Here is a 22541-nt window from a genome sequence, read left to right on the forward strand (position 1 = left end):
TTGCTGCAGGAGAAGATTCGGTTCTCAGCGCTTGAGATATACACGTAGCTTGTACAGACTCAGAATGAAATGTGGAAAACAAAAACATTTACTGTAGTGTGAAGAATTTACATTAACTTTGAGAATAGATACACAAGCTGTGGCAGGGACAAAATACAACAGGACTGCAAAACCATAGAATAGAAAATACTTCGGGGGCAATACTAAAATTCCCATCAATATAAACCGACATCTTAGATAAAATGGTGCTTTCAGAAATGCTTAGCCACCAAAACTGAAGAGTCCTAGGATTTTTACTACCACTTATTAGCATAATTACCAGACACTACTACTGCCTAACAGCTGCTGGCAAAACATGCCCGTGCCCTTTCTAGTTTTATTGAACACTTCTCTAGGGCATACTAAAATTCCAAGTCCCTTTAACAGTTATAAAACCCCACACAGTACAACCTACGGAGAAGCTTAAGAACACATTGTCAATCTACGCCGGCAATTCCTTTTCTTCATGCATATTTCAAAGGTGAATCCCTTATCATAACGGTCCTGAACACGTTTTCGAGCAAAAAAACCCCAAAAAACCCAAAACACTTAAAGTGCTGAAAAATAATACTTCACTTCTTGCGAGGGGAAAGGCAAGGGGCCAGTCAACTCTTTTTGGTCACTGGAATCGCCCTCAGAGTCCAAGCCAGAGTCGGGAAGGTGGCTGGAAAGGGCCTACCACCGCTGAGTGTTACCCTCCCGTCCGTCTGTCTCTCAAGACCAGTTTTTGTAGGCGTGACTCATCTGTACCTTTCTGTGAGCACCAAGGGAAGAGTGAAGGCTTTTAGACCCTACACATGCAACAGCTTTCCCATATACAAAATATTTCTACAGTTTCAGCATAATACAGACAAATACAGATGTTTAAAGAATATGCCACTTATACTTGAGAGATCCACTGTATCTAAAGAGTGTTTCATTCTACAAAACTGAAGCCAAACCGCGCTCTGCAAATGTCTGGCTTGAATTTCAGACCCCCTACTGGCATGAATTTACACGGGAACATTACTAGTTATTGCTTCAGCCAGGCTGCTACAAAACAATTTACAAAGTCTGTGAAATATGAGCACAGCTTAAACATTTGATAACTTGTCCGGCCTACAAAGGATTTACTGAATAAAAACTTCAGCCCTCCACATCAATTAGACTTCTTAGTGCAGTTTTAAATTCTTAGAGTAAACGCTTAAGATTTGGCATATATTATTGGCACAATGTTCTTCAAACACTTAGAAGTTCATGTATAAATATTTATACTCCCATTAATCAGGACAGGGCACAAGAAGGACTCAGCCAATCTGGGCAGCTTTTCTGCCTGCGCATATTCCCTCTTTGATTTTCATGCACTGAAGGGAGAGCTGCTTCATTCGGTTATCCAAAGCCAGCCCCTCAGCAGAGCTGCTCCTGTTGCTGCTCCTATTCTTGTTCACTCTGTCGCTTGTCTTGTTCTCAGCCCCTTCTGCCCTATCCCCTGCAAAGAAAGGATTAAACTAGATGTTAAACCTGGATTTCATTCTGCAACTTAAGCTTCAAGCGGTGCTTCTGCGGCTTCCTTTGCCAAAGCACACCAAAAAAAAAAAACCCCCATATATATATATATAAAAGCAGGAGCAAGATGCTTTAGTGAAACTGAAGTTGGCCTTCCAAGCTGCGCTCGTCTTGTGCACTGCATCAGCAAATTACAGTGTAAACAGCCTGAGGTTGGAGTACACAAGAGCAGTAGTAATCCTTTAGTCTGGATTTGTCAGCAAGGGCTGGCAGAGCCTGCAAGAGGTTCCTTTTGGCAACTTTTTTTTTTTTCCTGGGAAGCAGGATTTTCAGCAAGCAGGACAGTAATTTAAAAAAAAGAAATATTAAACTCAGATTTTCCTTAAAATAAACGTACCATCAGAATCCCACTGATCACTTATTTCACAAGAAACCTTGAACCCCTCCACTGAGAGAGAACTGGGGAACCTTCCCAGCCAGGAGAAGAATATTTAAAACATTTTAGATGTCACCGTTAACTGTGGGACGCAGGGCCTTCAAGAACTGCCTTCCCCAAGGATGCGGCCAGCAGGTCAGAGCTCCGTGAGCTGGCGATACGCCTAGGGGAGCTGAGAAGGTTTTCCTGCTCCCTTTATAAAGCTGAAAAACATTGGCCCAGGGCGTATCCAGCTGCGCGTACCTCTTTCAGCTTCACACTCGGGGGAGGATGCCCCACTGCATTCGCTTCGGGGGCCAAGGACAGGAAAGATCATCCCGAACTCTGAGAGGGATACGGGGCTGGGCAGATCCAGGCTTCCGGGTCGCGTCGCAGGAGGAAACTGAGCGGGCACCTCACAGGGACTTGTAGGACCAGAGCTGAAGCTGGACACCGACTGAGTTTCCGAATCTTCTTCGGATATGAAGCTGCTGCCGTTGTCATCCTCAAACACTTCTGAAGCCACTGCAATGTTCAAAGAATAGTCCAGTCAGCAAACCTACCCCCCTCCTGCACCTTTGCGGGCAACAGCAGTTTCTCATGTTTGCGTCTCCTGTACACGCATGGACTGCTAACCCACAGGCTGCTGCTTCTCATACCCTGCACCCTTCGCAAAGCCTTACCCCCGTGTTTCACACGTGGATCGCGAAGGCCTGATTCTGCTTTGAGGAACAGCACACCTGCCAGCCATGCCGTGCAAGACCAGCTCTACACCAGCTACTCCTCCTCGTGCCAAGGTGCTTTTGGATTTTTACTGTCCCTGCTGCCCAGCCGGCCTTGTTCACTTGCGCTCTTCGGTACGTAACTTAGGCCAGGGTTTAGTCCCCTGTGCCCGCCTCAGCCAGCACCATCTCGATCCCAGCACAGACTCCTGGTTATTTAAGTCACTAATTAGAAAGATGTAACTCCAGGGGCAGATCGCTTCCAACTTATCTTCCCACTTTTGCGGTTAAAACCCAGCATGAACTCCCAAGATCTCTTTTTGGATGAGGATCACCAAGCAACACCAAATTCAGAAAAGTCCCACCCACGTTCTCCCTGCTCATGTTTGCTCAGATCTGAATTCTAATTAAAGCAAACCAGCTTCAAACTGTCTGGCTAGAATAAACTGCAGGCTCTTCGTTAGCAACGGAGGAGGAATCCATTAAAAACGGTTCCGTTTTGTGCAACATAGGGGTGTGCAGATTTTGCTAAAATTCAACATTTTTCAATCTTGGCTCATTGCGGGATGGGGACTTATGAACCAAAGACTTCTGCACACAAGTAGACCCACTGGGATCAGAAGGTTTTTTTACATGCATCAGTCTTTACCCAACAAAAGCATGCACTGGAATCATGCTGGTCTGAAGAAGTCCCACGAACAGCGAGACATTTACAGCGACCTGAGGTTATCTTCAGTTAACGCCTCCTTGCGATTCCTGCCATTGTTAGAGAGGCTCAGAACAGCCTTGAAAGAGCGACAGGAGCAAAGCAGCAGCATTAACGAAATGGCTCAAAGGAGAAGTTTCAAAGTAGTTGTTCTGTTACCTGGCAGCCTGGGGCTCACATGCACCACTCGGACACACAGGGTGCCAGAGGCAGCTACGTCATGGCTACCACAGAGGTGTTCAGCCTCTTTCTGCTGGATCTGCAGATTGCAGAACTGCACTTACACATTGCAGAATTGACCTAAAAGGCTTCAAACATAAAGTGGATAACAGCATTATCCACCTTCCTGAGCCCCCTCCAGGGCACTTTGTGCTCAGAGACAGTTTGTTGTGGTTTGGGTTTTGTTTTTAATGATGTCAAATGCAAGACCACAGAGTGGCCTGTCTTCTCACTTGCTGTGTTTTACCAATGTATCGTGAGCAATACAGATAACTTCGCAGGGGGTGAAAGCAAAAAAAAAAAAAGGTTGGGCAAAAAAGATGTTTCCAATTACAGGAGTCCTCCTCTTGGCAAGAAGCACTGACACCAGCCAGTCTGCAACGAGTGCAACTAAAACTGTAGCTTACTTATCACCATCTACACTTACCATAGCACACAGGGGCATCTGCTAGGGCCAAGAAACTCCTGCTGATGATGAGGTGTTTTACTCAACTCCAGCAGACAGAAATCAAGGTATAAAAGGGCCTTGGTGGAACCTTCCCAACATTACAATGCACGAGAGCTTAATCTGTCAAGGCTATTTTGGTTATTACGTCTCGCAGGCTGCTAGTCCTGCCCTGTCGTAACCCAGTTCTGCGTTGGCACTAGATGCAACCTGGAGTCCTTCCACCTATGTCAGGCTGTGCAATTCAAAGAGAGGGATGAGCCCGTGCTGCCAGTCCTTGCCCGCAGCCTCAGCAGCGGCCAGGAGGGCCAGCAACTGTTTGCTCTGAATTAACTTTCTTGGCTCTTTCTGGCCCCTACATACCAGGTCCCTGAACTCCTTCAGCACAAGAAAACCCTCAACTCAGTTACACCTATGGCTCTTGGGAGGCCTTCTGCGCAAGGAGGGGGACTTGTGGGTGTCCAAAGAGGCAATCCCTGCCTGACTCAGAAAGGCTCAACCTCGGGACTTCAGGGTGGCAGAAGACATGCAGCCATACCAAAACCCCACTGCATCAGCTGGCCCAGGCACCACACTCGCCTGCTGCGGCAACTCAGGTCCCAGCTGCACAGTACTGAGAGAGCTCCAGCACATCACGCGAAAACTTCTGCCACTGCAGAGGACAGAGGCCAGCCCAGAGCTGCCTCCCAGCTCCCACGGCACAGATGGGCTGTGCCACGGACCTACAAGGGCCTCAGTGCCCATGTGCACCAGCTCTACAAGGGAACTGCACGTTCAGCCTTTGGGCGCTGGGGTTGTGTAATCATGAACTCATGCAATCCTGACCTAGACTTTTCCCTGCAGAAATGGAGCTGAAATAGAAACGTAACTGGGATTTGTGGGACTGGGCAGCAAAAAAAAAAAAAAAAAAATAGTTTCTGCATCAAGAAAGGGAACAAGGGTCCAGGAGGGAGGAAAAAGCAGGCCACATGCAATGCCCATCTATCCACTTTCACCCAGAGCCAGGACAAAAGCACACTCACTCACTATACAACAGACCGTTCCAGTCTTTGAAACCCACGGTCCCCATGTGCCACCAGAAAGCAGAGGTTACCCAGGCTTAGAGCTTGCTCAGTGGTTGCTGCTGTCACCCAAGAGAAATGTCTCTCATACAGAGCCTCTCAGTACACTGCATTAGCATATTGCTGCTGCTTCGCTTCCCTTGTTCGCAGCACACATGCTCTGCTGAAATCACATATTGGCAAGAAATCCCGCAGTGCAAAGGAGCTTATCCCTAAACCCCTTCTGTGCGAGCAGCACGCCTTTCTCTACTGCTGTAGCTGCAAATTTAGTCCCTCTGCCACAGACCCAGCCCTGCAAGACAAGCGCTTGATCCAGAAGGTCTGTTTCCAAGGCGCACTGCTGCCTCAGTAACCTGCTGAATGATCTGAAACAGCCTGCGACCACCCCAGGCAAGTCACAGACAGCAGCAGCACCAGCTTAAAAAAATTAGAAGCATGCTTTGCAGTGTATTAATTTTGTTCCTTTCATACAGCACTGTACCAAAAGCAACAGTGATGCTAAGGGAACAGCTGATGTACTTCAAATCCTTTCCCCTTGAAAATTGGCTATTAAAGAATACAATCAACTCCTGTAATAATGAGGAGCGTAACAAGGTAGCCACAGTCCCACAACAGCCAGCAATTTTCAAATGGCAGAATACGCAGAGCGACCTTCATCTCAGTGTTTCTTACGATGCCCATGGATCACAGGCACAGGAGCGCTCTGTACTCACTGGAGACGGTGTCCGACTCCGGTTTACTTGCTGACAGGTCTTCCACAGAGGTATTGCTCCCTTCAGCACCCACACCACATCCTCGGGGCCCCATGGCAGTGGACCGTCTCCTCTCGTGAATCTCATCTGAGATCATCTCCAGGTTTTTCAAGGCAGTCTTATACTCTCCCTTTGCCAGGGCCAGTTTTGCCTGCAGGTCATCCACTGTTTTCTTCAGTTGCTAACAAGGAAGACAGGTATTAGATATGCTTTCATTACAAACGATGCACAGTATGCAGTTCTCCCTGTCCACGCGATGTGGCTCTGCACAGGCAAGCTAGCATAAACCAGGGTTGGTCTCTAGGTGATGGGAGAGTTCATCGTTCAAGAGCACCCAAGCGCAAGCAGTGGCACTTGTGAAGGAGACAGCAGCCAGGCAAACCACAGGAGCCCTCAGCTGGGACTGCCTCTGGGGTCCACAGCAGGGGTCCCCCCATTAACACACAGGATATCTCATTAAGAGGAACACAGCTCTCAACAGCACGTTGCTGTTTATCCCACAACCACCCCTAAGGGTTTGCTGGCAGCCCCTGCCTGCAAGGCACAGCATGGCTGCGGGTCATCCCTAAAGGGGCTAAGCCCAGCTCTCCGAGCACCAAACCCATCACTTCTTGGTCACTTAAACCTGCAGACCAGAAAGCAGCAAGCCTCAATCCCTGACAGCTGGAATACAGCAGTTTCTGTGTCCCCAGGCACAAACCCGGCTCTACAGCAAGGGCAAAAGCGTTGTACACCGTCTCCGAAAGGTAAAACACTGCTTGTGTATCTGTAGCTGTCTCAACTCTGTTTTATATTGTACATTAAAAGCAATCTGTACTGTCTTTTGGTTTTTTGGGGTTGTTTTTTTTTGTTTGTTTGTTTGGTTTTTTTTACACAATCACCCTGCTTCAGGAAGGCACTGAGCAGCTATCAACAGAGAAGCAACAGGCCTCCAAACCGTGGGCCTTTGCCCATAGAGAAAAGGGGATTTCTCAAAAGATGCCTCTAGCAAAAGAGGATTATTGGGCTGGCACCCACTCCAGGATGGGCAAGGGTTCAGCTCCCTGCAGCAGCAGTTGCTGACCACAGCTACGCAGCCAGGCAAGACAGAGGAGCAGAGGGCAGCCCAAGCCTGGATCCTGGCAAGCAAAAGGTACACGCCAGAGTCTCCGAGGCTTACAAAGAGCTGGTGTATCTCAGGCATCCCAGGGAAGGGCTCACAATAAAGGTGTGGGACATACCTTGCATCCCAGGCAAGGAACGGGAATCTTCTAGCTAGGCTCCTGCTGACCTAGCACCCTGCTGGAGCCTTGCTCCACCTGCGGCCATTGGTGCAAGGCAACGTGCTCCACTTAGACCTTGCGCATATCCCTCACACCTACAGCACCAGCCACTACCCTTCAACTCAGAGGAGCCAGGCTCCCAGGTTTTGGGGGCCACATGCAGCAAGAGTCACTCAAATAGGAAGAGCGATTCTTGCATTTGAATTCTTTAGTGCAACTTTGCTCTCCCACCCCTGGCAGCTGCAAGACTAAGGGCTGTAATAGCAGTGATTACCATCCCATGCACAACTGCCATGCCCACCCCGGGACCACTGTGCCCTGCAAGGCATGCGCTGTGCCCAAGCACTGGCTAGACATCATTGCGCCACACAGAGTGCAGCGCAGAGATGCCAAGAAAAGCCCCAGCAGCCTGTCCAGCCAAACCCAAAATCAGAAATTCACATCCGTGTGGTGTTTGAGTACTACAAGTAGGTTACTTGTTCTGTTGACCCAACAAGTGAACAGAAAACAGCACCCCAAGCACAGTTAAACAGCCTGATGCTTAAAACATAGGGGGGGGAAAGCAACAAACAAACCCCAGAGACTTCAAACTAGAAGAACTAAAGACGGTCAAATTGTGTTTGTTTGGTTCTGGCAGTAAGCAGCAGGATTCGAACACTCTTATTGCACACAAGGAAACAAAGCCTCTCTCAGTCTTTTATCTTTAAAATGTGCTTAGCAAATTGCTCAAGAGGTTTTGAATTGAATTGGTTTTGTACAGAAACGCAACACGGTTGTCGGAGCATTTTAGATGTAATTTCAGTATTTACTGTAAGCAATAAAGAGTTTCAGATGGATCTGAATTACATACATACCTCTAGTTGGACATAGTACTTTGCCTTGAGTTCAAAATAAGGTCTGTGGAAAAACAAAGAACAATTGTTTACAATCACTGGGACTGAATGCAGAGTACTGGAGTGGGAGTTGCTCTCTCCGTAGCATTAACATAGCTATTTGGTGTTTCACTGTAATCCCGAGAGACTACTGTCTAGATGATAGAACACCTACATGTGCTCTCAATGTCTCTCTTTTCCCCTCTAATATATCTATTTCTCATGGGTCTTTTGACCTAAATACAAATTGCAAAATTCCAGTTTTTGGAGTTGACAGCATAATTCCTTCAGGCATAGGCATCCTCTCTGTATCCATCTAATTTGTGAGCCCACGGCACATGTAAATTCCCCACAGAAGGTGAACCTTAGACTTCCCCACATTCAGCTTCCCTCCCGCTGCACGGCTCTCCAACAGTTTGCTGGGACACAGGGGACAGTATCACACCCCGTCTGTTTCCCACTACGGACAACAAAACTTGCTTATAAGGTTGCAGGAGGACAGGTGCATAAGTGGTGCAGTACAAGGCCTAGAAACCACGTTGCAGCTTTGAAGTTTTGAAGCCCACAAGCCAATATAATCTGATATAACAGTGGGCAGCAAAAAAAAAAAAATTTAGCAAGGCTCACTACCCTCCTCACCTCTTAGAAGGTCTCCTGGAAAGTATGGGAGAGATAAACAATTAGATATGGTTTTATATGAAATAGAATGTTAACTACCCTGTATTTCTACTCTGACAGCAAGCCTCTTCTACGTTTTTAATCAACCCCCATTCCGTCACTAGGAGCGCAGAGCCAAGTCTGTGATGTTTCCAGTGACACTGATCCAGTCAGACTGCACCTCTGCCATTCCTCGCAGGGACGTAGCCCTGCCAAAGTCTACACAGATGGACCTGCCAGGCATGGTAAACCACCACAGCTGGGAGTCTGGATCCAACAGTTAAAGAACTCCTGTAGCTATAGCCCAAAGCAATGGGAGGGCAGAGACACTGACAAAACGGTGTTGCAGGGAAAACAGTGAAACCCACTCACCTCAAACGACCCAATTCTCTGCCTTCCTTACCCCAGTGCCAACTGGGAGGGAACAACCAGGCTTGAAACCTAACCTCCCACCACCTTCCACAAACCTAGGTTAAAGTCCCCTTTCTATCAGCAAACAAGCACGTGTGTTTGTGTGGTGTGAAAAAAATACATATGCACGCACATGTGCATGTATATGCATGCATGTAAACACAAATACATATACATGCACATATGAGCAGGCATGCTTACAGGTAACAGGCAAGAAAGATGCCAGCTAAGCCAGGAACAGGATAGCACCAGCCTGACGCGTAGGAGCTCAAATGTAAGCACTCTTCCTCGCTCATCACTAACACTCAGCCAGGCATCTGACGCCAGCAGAAAGCAATGCACTGGCAGGGTAGGGACTCGCATCTCCTCGGGTCACTTCATGCTCTTACATCCACAACCCTGTGACTACTGAAAGCTGGTCTATGACACAGCAGGGCTGGCGAATCATTCACTGATGCAACTGGTGTCCTACATCATCAGTTGTCTAAATCCATGACATTGCATAGTCAAGCAAAGTGCTTTTTAAGTAGATGACAGGAAGAGTGAAAGGCACTTTGCCCAAGTCACTGGAGCAGAAAGTGACTTCCAAAATCCAGCTAACACAGGCAAGTTCATTATCCTATAGCTCAGAGGCACAGAGCCAGAAGATCTGGCAACTGTTAAGAACATGCAGCCATATACACATCCACAGCTTACAAGCAAGTAAGCACCCAGAAACAAAATTAAAAGCAAAACCAAACCAAAATAATCCAATAATCATCCGCTCATCAACTTTACACAGCAAAACAGCTAAATTACTTTCCTCCAGGCTGTGCCAGTCTTACTTTCAAACAGTAATTCTTTAAGCATCTTAATCCAGACTGAAGGGAGGACCAAACGCAAATAATTTTTTGCATGGAAAAGAGCAACTCATTCAGCATGTCTGCCCACAAGTTTATGGAGAGAGAGGATGGACAACACAGGCCCAAACCTTACAGCCAACCCTCCCGCACCACCCAGGGAGAATGGCAGAGCACTTCCTGAAAAAGCAGCTAGTAGCCAGTTATACTCTACAATACAAGCAGCCACAAATTCAGCAGCCTCATTTCCCAGTTTTCTGTAGCCACTCGACAGCACCGATATCTTCAGCTCAGTTTCCATTTTGCTTTACATGAAAATTGCAATGCTGAGAGACGACTGACCTTTCCAACATCCCTATGTACTATGACTTCAAAAATGTACATGATACGCCTGTTTGTGCCATCGGGCATCTTCCACTTTAATACTAGGTTAGAATCAGCGTTTCGGTACACCTCTTATTAAAGGATCTCCAAAACACCCTACCAAGGTGGTTTATGCTACAGTCAGCCCTAGCTGTGAGACAAAGAAATATGTTGGGATCCTTCCACACAAGCAAAAACCAGCTTGTCCTGAGGAGCATGACCCAAGACAACACCCCCACGAGGGTGGTTTCAGCAATGAAATGAAGACTCAGAAGGCAAATCACACAAGAGGCAGCTGGGGCATCAGGCTCAACACCATCGTTCTTATAAAAAGGTATGTAGGACCCCATTGACAACTTATCAGGGTCTTTATTTTAAATCTTACTGTAAGGAAGGAAGTCCTTGCAGCAAAACCACTCCTCAGATATTGCTCTTATCCAGAGGAATCTGTCATTTAGTGATCTGTCTTTCACAGTCCCTGCGCAGTGCTAGACAAACAGCATGCAGCTCATTCCACAAAGCCATGCTGCTACAGCATTTCAGCAAACATGCTTGAATCTTCCCTGAGAAGTGCTAATCCTTTCTTGAATTGAACAACCACCAATCAGAATAGATTTTTAGTTGACTGATTTCACCAAAAAGTCATTTTTACATGGAGGGATTAAAAGCTAAATACAGCAAGCAGATTGTTTAGATAAGCTACAGTCTGGAAATATAAAGAAAATGACTGCGAAATATAAAGAGGATTAAGAATTGATTGTAAACAGGGCCAAAATTTTAAACAAGTTCTGAGCAAAAAACTGTTTCGCTTCTCCGCAACAGCAAAACTGCAATCAAATGCAGACACATTTATTAACAGCGCTTGCTGCTTAGCTATGCTCTCTGAAGTGCATTTCCTTCCCCAAGAACAGCTCTTGCAGTTTTGCAACAGCAGCATTGGGAAGTAAACAAGTCTGATGTACGGCATGCTGCACTGATGCAGTCTCACACCTTTCAGGTTTCTGTCACTTGCTTTGTTGCTCTCCTCACTAAAAATAAGAACTAAACTGCAAACAGTCCTAAGCTGCAAAACCTCTACGCACAGACCTCTGCAGCTCTGTAGCCAGCATTTATGTGAATCCATGAGCCTGTTTCTCAAGTCACGCGCCACTGAAGGGTTCAATGCACTAGAACAAGACCAAAAATATGCTCAGAAAAGGTTTCTTATCTCACTTAGTTCACCAGTCTATCAAGTCAGGTGCTTCACAAGACACTTAGAAGGACAACAAATGCAAGGACAAATACTGGGTACCAGTTGTGCTGTGAGGCTGTTGCATGCAAACAGGAGCCCAAAGAGGGAGGTACAAAATGCAGCATACTTTCACAAGTTGGAAAAACCCCACAGAGTAAGTATTTCCCCCAAAGAGATTTCACCACTAAACTCATCTCCAAACGTAAAACGTACTTTGACTTATTGATGGCCCTTTTCAGCTTCTTCTCCAGTTGTTTCATCCTTCCCATGGCAGCATTGTATTTGGCTGCAGTCTCCTTGTGAACCAACTCACTTCTGGTTTTGGTCTGTTCTGCCTCCATGACCTTCAAGAGGGAAAAACCAGGTTGAGTGGCAAGACATAATGATTAATTTCTTACTATTTTAATTAACAGCATCTTCATAACCTCTCCAATCAGCTCATGTCAGGAAAGCAAGGGTATAGAAAAAATTACTTTCAATGAACCTATTTAAGTCTTTTCTGAAAGGAGCAGCAATGTGTCAGATTTGCAAACAAGCTAGCAAATACTTCAAGCAATCATTTCTTCAAAGTTTTATAAACAAATGCTCACTGCCTTGGTATTTTGCAGCAATTGGGAGCCTACAAAAGCAACAGGTAAAGTAAATGTCCCTCCATTAGCTGCTCTGCTGGTATCCCCTAGTCAGGCTTTCCCAGTAATTCTATCCAGGGTACTTTTATTGTGCAAATTTGAGATGTCAGAGGTGTATGTCAGAAAATTTGTTTTCTTTAATTCGCTAGCAGTCAAGATCCAGATAGGGAGGTAACCAATTTGTTTAAAGTAAGAAAAGCAGTGACACCTCCCCATTTGTCTGGCAATGAGGGGAAAGCAGGCAGTTTGAAGGCTCCCTCTCTTGCAGCTATGAAGGTATCCAACACAAAAAAATGGCAGGACTTGATTTTCTCCAGTACTGCATTTTGAAATGTCTCAGCTGTGAAATCAACTGCTGCACAACTTCAAGCAAATTCGCTTCAGCTGGCTCCCACCACCAGAACATGCATCTGAGCTCTCAGATCCAGAAAGAATAGTCAAGATACCTTGATTTTAAATAACCTCACCCACATAGCTCTAATTTCTTTAAATTATCTTAGCCCTCAGGCTGAACTGAACAGGGAAAAGAGCACGGTCAACACTGACTTGCTTGGAGTGCTGGTCCTCTCAGGAAAACTGTGGTGGTGTCCTTTCTGATACCTAAATGAAAGCGTGATGCTGCTATATTCCACAGCTGAACTGCATCAGCATCAACTAGAAGCTCTTGCTACCAGTACTGGAGGCCACATTTTGCTCATCTGCACATACCACTTATTGTTAAACAAAGAGGTTGCTACAGAACTTTAAACTATGAGAAAGAAAGGTTTCCAGAGGCTCTTTTGATTAGATATAAAATAATACACTCCAGCACCCTTCAACTATTTTATATATAAATAAGGCATCCATTTTTGAAGAAAGGTCAAAAAAAATAATCTATCGGATTCATAACAGGCTCTCTCCTGCATCCTGAAAACAAGCTGCAGCCTCTTATCTTGAACAACTGTTCGAAACCTACGTTGATGCAATGACTTTCCCTAGTGAAATATGTCAGACAAGGCTGGTTTTACCGTGGAAGTGTCTTAAAATGCAGTCTCCAAAGACTGCACAGAAGCTGGTTCGCCTTCTTTGTACTGTGGCAAGGAAACTGCAATTTAAAAATGCTGGAAGCTACAAAATAATAGAGCGGCTGGAATTTGCCAGTGCTCAATTAAATGTCAAACCCTTGCATCCATTCCTGGGGCAAAATTAGCATCAACTTTGATATCTGGGATGAACCACATGACAAGTACTACCAGCATCAGGGTCGTAAAGCAGGTTAGGTGTCACTATCACGTTGATTTTGCACATCTTTCATATTAAACATCACAGAAATGCTGAAACCTGTAGAACTGGGATTTGAGGATGACGGCTCGTAAACACCTCAAAATATCTGACAAAACATGGAATTTTCTGCCAGCCATATATACCAATGTTCATTACTCCTTCCAGAAAGAGAAGGTTGTATACTTCATCCTTTTGAGAAATCAGTGATGTAAGGAAAACCATCTCCCCACATTCCCTTGTTTTCCTATGGGCATTCTGTCATCACGCTCAACACTACCCGCGCAAGTCTGTGGAGAGGCCAAAGGCAGCCTGTCCCCTTCCCCCAGGACTGCAGCTCAAGGTGCATGCCTGAGGCTGAGGACAATAGCTGGAAGATTGTGAGGTATCTCTGTGGAGATCCATCACCTGCCAAGATGCATGTAAACATTTCATTCAGACAAGAAGAAACAAAAAGATCATCCACTCCTCCACAAAAGCCAAGCGGCCTTGAAATAATAGAGAAGCTGTCCATCAGGGCTGGTGGACAGAAAGAGACTGCAAACCATGCTGCCACCTCTCCATCTGGGAGGTTCAATGTAAAACCAGCTAGGGAAACATCTCACCTTTTTAAAAATTCTTAGAAGACGACCAACAAAGCTCGTGTTGAAAAGAAGTGCTTTTTATCAGACCTAATAATATGGTTTACACCGTAAGTCTTATATGGACTTGTAAACAAGCTTTTGGTCACAGTTGCCAAATAGGCTGTTTTGTCTAATAAAAGTCACTGTGCTTCTACCACCAACCTTGCCTTGTTGATGCTCCTAAGCTATCACAGATGCAACAGCATCACTTAGAAAAAGGCAGAGATAAAAGTGAGGGTGACACCTCTTCAGATGAAGATCGCTCAAGACACGCCTCTCCTCCTTACACAGTACCTGCCATTCATACCCTTGGGGCGAGCAGGGGACTTAATTTTACACAAAAACATCCAGAGTGGGTGAACTTCTAGGATGTCCACACATTCACCAGACATTTCTGTAGCCCACACCTGTCCTGAATTACTAGATCACCTATTCCAGGCATAACTCATTCTTCCAGGCAGCACAGGCTACAAGATACAACTACTGAAAAACAAAACAAAAAACCCAACACAAGTATCAATCGATTCCTCTTCTCTCCTTCCCTACCCTCTATTTCCAACCCAGATGTCTGGGAAAGGAAGGCCGGTGTAGAGTATCTATTTTTAGTGAATAGTCTGTACAAGTAGCTTTGTTCCCCCTCCAAAAGATTTGCATGATCTGAAGTCAAAGCTGGACTCCAGGCAAAATTTCAGTAATAACAACAGATGCAAAAGAAAAATTTATCAGTGAAATTAAGCAAAGCTGACCATCTAAGCTAGAGAATTACTCTGGATGACAGTTTCTTTCTCAAAAAATTAAATTGGCGGCTCTTCTAGGGGAAGAATTAGAAATAAAACAAGTAAGAGACAAAGAAGAGCAGTAAACCAGGAGGACAGAATCAACAATACAAGGGATTGCATTTAACCCCTGCATTTCCAGAGTGAAGTGACAGAGATTAGGGAAGGGAAGGATGTGGATATTTTTGTTGTTTCTTTCACAGCCTTTTCTTTCCCCCCTTTTTTCTCCAAGTATTTCTATCTGCAGGAAGTATCTCTTCTCTCTACATCACGAAAGCACCCACACATTTTACACTGACAGATGGTACTTCACGGTGTAATATCAAAGGGAGCTTCACAAGCCAAATTAAACCAAAAGGGAGCATGCCTCCTCCCTCTTCACTCTCCCCTCATCCCTTGCTTTTTAAAATGTCTTATGATCAAGAGCCAAAACATTTCTTCTCCCTGCCAGAATTTATAAACTGAACATATCTAAGGAACGACTGTAAAAGCAGAACCTTTTTAAGATTGCGGATTGCATCAGCAATTAGAAATCAGCAATTTCTCTTGAAATTCATGAAGGATCTTCCTTTCTGCTCTAGCTTGTCTCAAACTTGAGGTAACATCTGTCAGCACTTTCCTTTTGTACACATTTATGATTTTCAACAGGAGTATAAATGTGAAGATCTCTCTCCTTTGTCCCTCCAAAATATAATTCAGGCTACTAGCAGATAGGCAACACACTTCCACTTCTCAAAAACATTTTTTCCAAATTTTAAAGACAGACTGCAGTTACCAAAAACCTGGTAAACCAATGGCTAACAGTGAACAGTACTTTTCATCTCCAGGCAGCTTAAGAGCTCATCAAACCTGACTACATGCAAACTAGGTGACTACATTTCCATTATAATCAATAGAGAATTCATCTTACAATGAACTTGCCCCTCTGGTCACAGGAATTGTTCTCCAGACACCATCAACTTATTGATCAGACCTCCTTTGACTACAATGGAAGTTTAGATAGTAACAGGGACATACAAAGTAATGTTCTAGACACTTCAAAGTGATGAGCTAAATCCCAGCCTCAGTGTCATTACACTGAGATCTGTGGAGAAATGGACATCTAACAAACCCCCCCCCCCAAAAAACCCACCCAAAAAACCAAACCAAACCCCCAAACAAACACAGGAATTTACCCAAAAATACACATCAAATTATGAGTAGCAGCAGGTAAAAGAAGCTGTCTGACTTGCAGGATCACATCGCAGTCCTGTGCTTCGCTGTGGTCAACATGTAGCTCAAGCACATTTACAGGGATTAATTACATCTTCACAGGCAGGCAGGCAGGCATCCAACTCCTATTTAGGCACCCAGCTTCCTTGGGAAACATAGCTCAAACTACAAGGTGAGAAAATTGCCGAGTGACAGCCTGTACTCCCCGTACCTATTCATGCTGGTCACGTCTGCTCTGTGAATAAAAACATCTTCCACGTGTTATGCTTCCAGCCCACCCAGGATAAGCAAAATTTCAGTTACTCTCCCATTTCTCATCAGTTTAATTATATGCTTTTCTATACCAGTGGCTACAAAAGCCTTGCTTACAGTAACCCATTAGAGTGTCACATTAAAAATAGTGTTAATAGCTTTTCAGTCTATAAGAAATCAAAAAGCAATTACAACATGCAACCCTTATCTCCATTTCCTCACAGTGAGGGTCTGCAAACACCATTTCCTGTGTGGTACTCTGGAACACAAGTCTTTGTCCACATCCACTGGGTCAAGTGCAAAAGTAACCTGGCAGTATTTCTGTATGCGTCTATCAAAAAAAATAAGTGTCTCATTTGTTCTCTTGCCTAACCCTTTTCCTTTATGCTGTCTGTTTGCATTGTTTGTCAGCTACCAAGCTGCTGCAGGGCTCGGGGTTTGTTCCAAATTTCAGATTAATTCAATAAAGTCTGCTACCTCTGCCTAAGAATAGCAAATAAAAACACTTTACTCTTGCCTGACATTTCTATTGATAGAGAAACAAATGAATTAGTAGCCCACTTCTAACATTTGGCACAGAGGTGCTTTTCTGCACTTGATTCATTGCTGTACAAGGCCCACTGCAAGATTTTTCTCTGCCCAGTAAAACTGTCATTTATAAATACATGAAAAAAGCTAGCAAATCCAAACAACTAGAGTGCAGAAACTTTCTCCAAGAGTGATTTTATATGTGGAAGTAGAGGAATTCTATTTCTTAACCCTCAGCCTTCACCCTCAGAAACAGTTTTTGCCATTAGCAATTTCTAATGTCATTAATAGTTAACAGCCTGAGTTAACAGCAACACTGGGGCAGTCAAGAACTTTTGTTCTAGTAGATCTCATCCTCCAACCTGTTTTTGTTCATAGCTTGGTAGAGAATGATGATTTTTTTTTTCTTCTTGAGACTCCAATTATTCTGTTTACTTTACTGAACACTAAGCACTTCACTAATTGCATGCACTGAAATCAAGGAAGCATTGACTCTGCTCCTAAAGAAGTTATAAAACTCAGTCGAGCACTCCAAACAAACTAACGCTGAGCCTGTTCAGTCAGGACTTCCAGCAGCATTTTCCACCTTCTTGGCTCTGGCCCTAACCTTAAGGCCCGCACTATGGCCAATGAAAATCACAAGACAAACTTCCAGGTAACTCTTTCAAAATCTGCTGTACCCTGGAAAGGTGCAGATAGGTGTTTTCTGGGAACTGCACTTACCCAGACTATTTTAAGCACCAGGAAGAGTTGGCTAACACATTTTGCATTCAAGGAGCCATCAGCTGTTCTACACAATCCAGTCTGTACCTAGGAGATTTTATAACTGCAGTAAATAAACCTAAGGATCCTATTTACTTTTCAGGTGTAACCATCAGAGACATTATGGTTTAAATCAGTCCTCCAACAAGCAGATGTTCTGCATTCAGTGATGATATGTATCACCACCACCAGCATGACTCCACCAAACATTGTCAGCAGCCATCTTCTGCTCTAAATCACTGAGTTTGCCCATCTCAGGTGTATTCCTCTCTCAGACTGTCAGGGAAGGATTAGAAGGTTGTAGAAGGACACAAGGATCCCCTTCAAATATCCAAGGAAAAGAGGAATCTATTTGAACTCTCAAAATTGCTAGCATTTCTTTCCTTACCCACCCCAACACAAATTTTCATTACGCCAGCTAGAGAGAGGCAGGTGATACGTGGTTGTTATCCCTCTCCACCAGATCTCAGCAGTTTAGCAGTCAGGAACTCTAAGCAACTCCTTAGAGGCTTCCAGTTTTCTCACCTATCTGTTCTGAGAATCAAAAAGTATGTATACATTTCTGGACTTTGCTCATATTGAACAGGGATAACAACCAGGGAAAATGACAGCTGCTGGTGTCCTGACACACACACACTGCAAAGGTGGGGCTCCCTTCAGAAACACACTGAGGTTACTGGATCTGCAAATACCTAATGATAACAGGGACAATAACACAAACAATACCCTGGGGTTTGTTTTCTCTGTTTTTCATATATACCAGGTTTTCCATCTCTCCTCTACACACAGCCAACATCCTTTTTGTTCTCTGTTTCTTCATAAGGCAGCTGGTTTTTTTACAATTCACTCTGAAATAGAGGCTTTCTTATAACTGAGAAGCTTCTGCAACAGAGCAGAGCTACTGCATTGAGGACTGCAAGACAATACAAACATTGTATGGTATGCTAGCATATTTGGAATAGCAAGTTCAGCTTCATTGGCATATTAAGAGAACTCTGACAGAACAAAGGTTTTCAACTTCGATTTTTGGTTCTTTCATGTTAAAAAAAAGGCAGAAAGGTGGGGTTTTTTTTAACAGACAGGAAAAAAGAGACACAGCAAATGACAGGAAAATTCTTCTTGACAGCTGCTAAAATGAATACCGCTTTTCATTGTTAGATGGTGCATCTCTTTAAAAAGACTTTACAAAGGAGGTAAGACCTTGTCTAAATTTGAAAGTTAATTCAGGATACAGCAGTGTGCAAGCTTAAAACGCAACACGCATTTGAGTAATTCTACATTCAAATACACGTTTCCAAAGCAAAGTGCCTTGTTCAACTGACTCCATATTAAGACCAGGTTATACTAAAATTGGAACACATCCCTGTTTTTCCAGAGTAAGAGTTCCCATAACACACGTATTCAGGAATAACCATCCCTATGCAATTATTCTGGCATAACTCCAAACGCAGATATGCCTTAAGACATTGTTTATCCCTATTATATAGATTTATTTTTTTCTTTAGAGAGCTACTCCACTAGCTACTAGCACAGCCAGCTAGAGAACTATAGTTGTCCCAGTAGCAGTCCAAGGCCCAAATCATTTAACCTTAGGCTTCATAATTTTCCGTAGCTTCATTTCCTACATGTCATGTATCTGGACCAATACAAAAATTTGGTCTTTCAGAAACTAAGACTCATACACCAGGAGAGCACAAAACACGGAAAAGACAGATGCTGGGGCAAGTTTGTATTACCCTCTGAGTAGCATGGTTGAGCATTTCTTGCCAGGCAGAGTCAAACTGACGTTTGTCATCTTCCAGTAGCCTCTGCTCAGCAAGTGAAATGGTCTCTTTTGCAGCACGGAGCACTTCAGTGGCCCTCTGAAAATCCTGAGTTGCCCTCTGAGCTTCCAGCTGTGCCTAAAAAAAAAGAGAAGTTGGGATCAGAGACAAAGGAACAGTCACAGTCACATTTAGAAGATCTATCACACTAATCCCGGGACTTCAAAAACACTACGCCAGCATTACTGTTTCCCAACCTTTTACTTGCAAGTGACACACATTTCCTCACTGGAGCGAGTATTGCTAAGACAGCAGTTCCCACCCAGACAGGTAATTTGCAACGAACTGTTTCATGGTGTTCATAGTCAAAAAACTCACAGGTGATGGCCTACAAATAAGCACCTGGCTGAGAGGTAAATACCTTATAATGTAGGTTTAATCACTGAGAAACAAAACAAAAGAAAATGCAATAGCAAACTTGTAGCATGTCAAGAATAGATTGGGAATGGCACTCCCTGAGTTTAGTCAGAGTGGATTTTTATCTGGCACATCATTAATCATGCTGAGGAAATATTTTGGAAGTATTACATTGCTATAAAGCATAAACAAGTTTTCTGAGAAGGTGGCTGATAATTCTTTGGATGTTCTACTTTGCTATCGCTGGGACACAACTGGTGCAGCAAGTCTCCAGTACACAGACACAAAGGTAACCAAGGGAATTTGCAATGCATGTAAAACACAGAGAAAGGCCCTGCTATGTCCTTTGGTAGCTGCCGCTTCTTTTCAGCAAAATAACACAAGTTTGAGGTTGAAGGAAGCACTTTCAAGTGTCCGCATGAAAGCGGGGGAGAACAGTCTTCTGGTGAACTATATGGTTTTTGTTGTGAGAGCAAAGACTCCTCAAAACATGTGACCTTCCCAGCAAAGCAAGCACAGCTTAGAAGCCATCCAATCAATCTCTCTTATTCTAGACAAAAAAAAAACCTCCACAAAACAAAACCAAAAACTCTTAGACACTGCATTTACAGACCACGTTCATCTCTCCTGAAGGTTTTAACAAGGCTCTCACAATATCCAAATCCCAGTCTGAAGAGTCCTCAAGTAAAATGCACACATCCCATCTTGCAGGCTGGAGCCACCTCCATTTTTCACAGCTGAATGTCAGCCCTCCAGGGTCCCTAATGCAGCAGCAAGCCCTTGCTTACTCAGCCCCAAAAGGGAGAGCAGCGGATAAAGCAGAAATAATGCCAGTCACACTGCAGGTTTCAGTAGTACCGCGGTGACAAAAGGCATCACAGTTCAGCAGTCTGCAGTGTTGCACTTTAGTATCAGGGACAAATCTTAAGTGTTCAAAATAGGTGACTACAATGAGTAGACAAAGAATATCCATAAAGAAATTACTGGTGTTGGCTGGGTTTTGGTTGGTTGGTGTGTTTTTTTAATAAGAGATGCCCTCCATTTTTATAATTATCACTGAATGACTAGCAATTTTAATATTCAGGCTTTCAAACATGCAGATTTCACATTGTTTTCCTTCATCAGAAATTTTTAGTTTCTGAAGCTTTTGTGTTCATTTGCTATCTCTTAACTATATCAGCACTTTGCTGCTCTAGAGCCCTTTTGAGGTTGACATGCAAATACCTTGTTTAGCTCGAAAGTAAAATCTTTACCTGAACTTTTCTGCATTATATATTTCATAAATTTCTATTTAATGTAGTATTTTGAGCTGTTTTGCCCTGAAACACCACTTCAAATGTAAGCTTCACATTCAGTTAATTGAACATCCAGCACTGTGAAGACAGTTTTTGTTTACACTTCAATGATTTCTTTTTTTAAAAATAAACTGGAATTACACAGTTTATAACTATGGGAAATGTCTTTGACCAAACACGACTGACAGAACAAAATAATGAATAAAACTTTACATGTCATGATATACAAAGAAGGAGTCTGAGGCTGAAACAGGGGAAGGGACTCTGACACACAGAATACTAAACCGAGGAAGATGAAGTCTGATGAATAAAGGAAGAGGTTTTAGTGTATAGAAATGGTGGTCATTTGGAAAGCAGCTAAAAATCCCTGATACAAAATGGGAAATAAGTAGAACAATGGTGCATTTCTCCAGCAAACAGCTGGCTACACCTCCTCAACAGCAGCTGCAGCAAATACCTTCACACTTGAGACACCACAGTTATTTGTAAAGGTAATGGAAAAAACCCTTCCCTCCCTGCCCTGTGGCAGGAGAGACTGACTCCTAATTTAAACACAAATCTCAAAAGGAAATAAAGCACACTAAGTTTCCCTCACAATGTCCTGAAATAGCAGCAAGCTCTTCTTACTTCCTTCCCCTTATCACACAGGGAGGTACTTCACCCCAAAGTGACCATGGAAAAATAAGAGTTATGTGTCAGAGGTCCTTCAGCTACTAGCTAGGGAGGGAAATCAAAGTCATCACAATCAGTGCAGTAATTTCCTTCCAAGGTCCTTGATGCATTTCCTTCCGAAGTGACTGCTGGTGTTTTCCACAGAAAAGAAATTGATCTAACCATGGCCTTTTCTGCTTTCAGGCAGCTTACACCGCACCACTCGGACTAAAGCCTTCGTGAAGAGCCAGGACATTAAAGCGTTAATTTCCATGCAGGACTGCACATCCCAAAGCAGCACAGAGCATTGGGCCAATATTAGTGGATGAACAGCAGCCTGGTGTAAATTCATTGTTAATGCGGTCTCTTAGAAAGTCTAAGAAAAAAACCATACACATTGCATCTCCGCACCACCCCAGTCACCAGCTGCCTGTTTCAAATGCATTAACACTTTTTATAAATTCAGAATAAGCCTGACCAAAGAATATTTTAACTTAGCCACTAACTAACCTAAACCATGGTACCCACGAAGCACAGGAAAGCCATCTGAGGATCTTTAAACAAGGGTCAACCTAAGCTTCCAACAAGGGAACAGCAAGAAGCCTGAATCTCAGTCCCCAAAATATCCTCTGGTGAATTCTCAAAAAATTCACAACTTGTTTTTTTCCTTCCAATAAGTTTGATCTATGCTAGGAAAGGGATCAAATACAAATAAAGGACAAACATTTTCCACAAAAATAGTTTGAGATGGGATTTTAAAAAGCAACATAAAATGCAAGAGTCCAGTAGAGCCTGCACTAAATACTGCAGAACAGTGCTGAGGATGTTGGGAGGAAGAGCAGGACTGATCTTCATGGAAGACCCTACAAGAAGGAGCCAGTTCCCAATAACTTC

At 43.9% G+C, this 22541-nt stretch overlaps 1 protein-coding gene across 2 annotated transcripts in view; it reads right to left on the bottom strand.

The window, feature by feature from the left end:
- Window positions 1-65: 65 nt before the first annotated feature.
- SH3BP5 (SH3 domain binding protein 5) overlaps window positions 66-22541 on the bottom strand; it is a 53548-nt gene continuing 31072 nt past the window's right edge. For both annotated transcript variants that reach the window (XM_054817932.1, XM_054817933.1), the window contains 6 exons: window positions 19258-19422; window positions 11693-11823; window positions 7961-8003; window positions 5806-6025; window positions 2204-2464; window positions 66-1507 (listed from right to left, as the gene is read on the bottom strand). In XM_054817932.1, coding sequence (XP_054673907.1) covers window positions 1326-1507; window positions 2204-2464; window positions 5806-6025; window positions 7961-8003; window positions 11693-11823; window positions 19258-19422 — 1002 coding nt within the window. In that variant the 3' untranslated portion in view covers window positions 66-1325. The remainder of the gene's footprint in view (window positions 1508-2203; window positions 2465-5805; window positions 6026-7960; window positions 8004-11692; window positions 11824-19257; window positions 19423-22541) is intronic.

Source organism: Grus americana, chromosome 2, assembly GCF_028858705.1.
Source record: "Grus americana isolate bGruAme1 chromosome 2, bGruAme1.mat, whole genome shotgun sequence".
Lineage (NCBI taxonomy): Eukaryota > Metazoa > Chordata > Aves > Gruiformes > Gruidae > Grus > Grus americana.